Below are 1,665 nucleotides of genomic sequence, written 5' to 3'. Positions count from 1 at the left end.
TACCTAGTTCCGACATCTTTCGGCGGTGATGGTAGCATCTCCAGGTAACTAAAAGGTCCGGTGTCCTCGAAACAGCCTACGTCCTCGTAACAAACTTTGGACACTTCTCTTTTCCCTCTGTGATGAAGCTTCTTGTGAAGCGTCCATTGTCGCATCGATTCGACGACCGCGCGAAAAATTTCCGCGTCGTTCTGTTCGTCCGCACTTTCGTCTACGGATGAGAACACTCGTCCCGTAACGGGATCCGCTGAAATATTATTATTACACAATGAGATGTAATGTAACCCGCAACGTTAGATAGATAAGCGCTGTAAAGTAAACTTAACTTTCATTATATCGTGATTATTTGAGATTGTGAATTACTTTTATTTATTTACACACACACACACACACACACACAGCATCGTGCGAATCGTGATTTAAATATATAATTCGGACGATGTTCTCTGATGTTTAAATTTTTAAGACTTATCGAAAGTCAACGATGAGTGTCAAAATGCGTTTCGTGAGAATTGTAACGGCCGTGCCGGTTCATTCATCTCGCGCGACCTCTATTGTTATTAGGATATCACGTGAATAACAGTTTCCTAGAAAACACGCCATGGCGTTTAATATAATATTTCACACCTGATAAATCTTTATGGACGGTCCGGTTTTAGGCTTCGCTGATTATCGGCAACCGGTGTTACCGATCTCAATAGAATTCATTAGCGGAATCTGAAATAAACTACGTCACTCCCTACGTATAATTACATAAGTGTCACATATGGGATTTTCAGTTTATTGCATAATGACACTTAGAAAGTCATGTTCTTTATGGTCACCAAATATAAAAAAAAAAAAATTTATAAATAAGGTACAAATTTGAAACCGAAAGATCCCTAACTATAGGGAAACTTTATGAAGCTTTATACTTTTAAACTGCTCTCCTCTAAAATTTGCGTTTTGGAGTTACGGGATTATACGTAGGGAGTGACGACTAGATAAACGGCAGAAAACATTGATGAACATTGATCCGATCTGAATAAATAAAAAGGACACAAAGTGATTTTCTTGTTTTTTTTTTTTTGCTAGGCGCGATTCTATGACACGTTTGTCGCGGATAATCGCTAAATACTAGCGTACGTCAACACCTGGACGTCTACGTATATAATTTGTAAAAACTTGTGAGAAAACTGGAACTGTGTCAACATGCAATTGCGAAAATGCGCCGATTGCGTTAACGCGCGCTGTATGGCGATACGATTCGTTGAGCATGTATTTGCTACTTTGTTGCGAGATAATAGGTCGATATATATTATTTTGCTTTTTTTTATTAACGCTTTACGTAACAGCTGAAGCGTTTTGTCGAACAAACAAGTCTCTTGTTGCTTTTTCCGCGGCAACGTTAGAACGTAAGCGAATTCTCTTTTCTGTCTAAAGTGTTTGTTGTACACTTGACACAGAGTAATTTCAAGAATTTGCATGTGCACACGTTAAATCAAATATCTACACAGTCCGATAATTGATAAGCTTATGTTTAACGGTAAAAATTATTATTGTTACCGTTATGCCAGTAACGTCGCGTTATCCTCGGATTTCTGAAACGCAACGCTTGCTTCGTTCAAAATAATTGCTCGATAGCGCAAAATAAACAGGCTTACGGTTTTTCTTGATATATATATA

General features: G+C 38.1%; 1 protein-coding gene across 2 annotated transcripts in view; it reads right to left on the bottom strand.

Moving 5' to 3' along the window:
- The window catches only part of LOC109858753, a 26,690-nt gene that overhangs the window by 9,712 nt on the left and 15,313 nt on the right, over window positions 1-1,665 (bottom strand). For both annotated transcript variants that reach the window (XM_020436318.1, XM_020436319.1), the window contains one exon: window positions 4-247. In XM_020436318.1, coding sequence (XP_020291907.1) covers window positions 4-247 — 244 coding nt within the window. The remainder of the gene's footprint in view (window positions 1-3; window positions 248-1,665) is intronic.

The sequence above is a fragment of the Pseudomyrmex gracilis genome, unplaced genomic scaffold (assembly GCF_002006095.1).
Source record: "Pseudomyrmex gracilis isolate BER0280 unplaced genomic scaffold, ASM200609v1 scaffold_222, whole genome shotgun sequence".
Taxonomy (NCBI): Eukaryota; Metazoa; Arthropoda; class Insecta; order Hymenoptera; family Formicidae; genus Pseudomyrmex; species Pseudomyrmex gracilis.
Note: the sequence above shows the minus strand (reverse complement) of the source record. Positions and strands in the feature narration are given on the sequence as shown.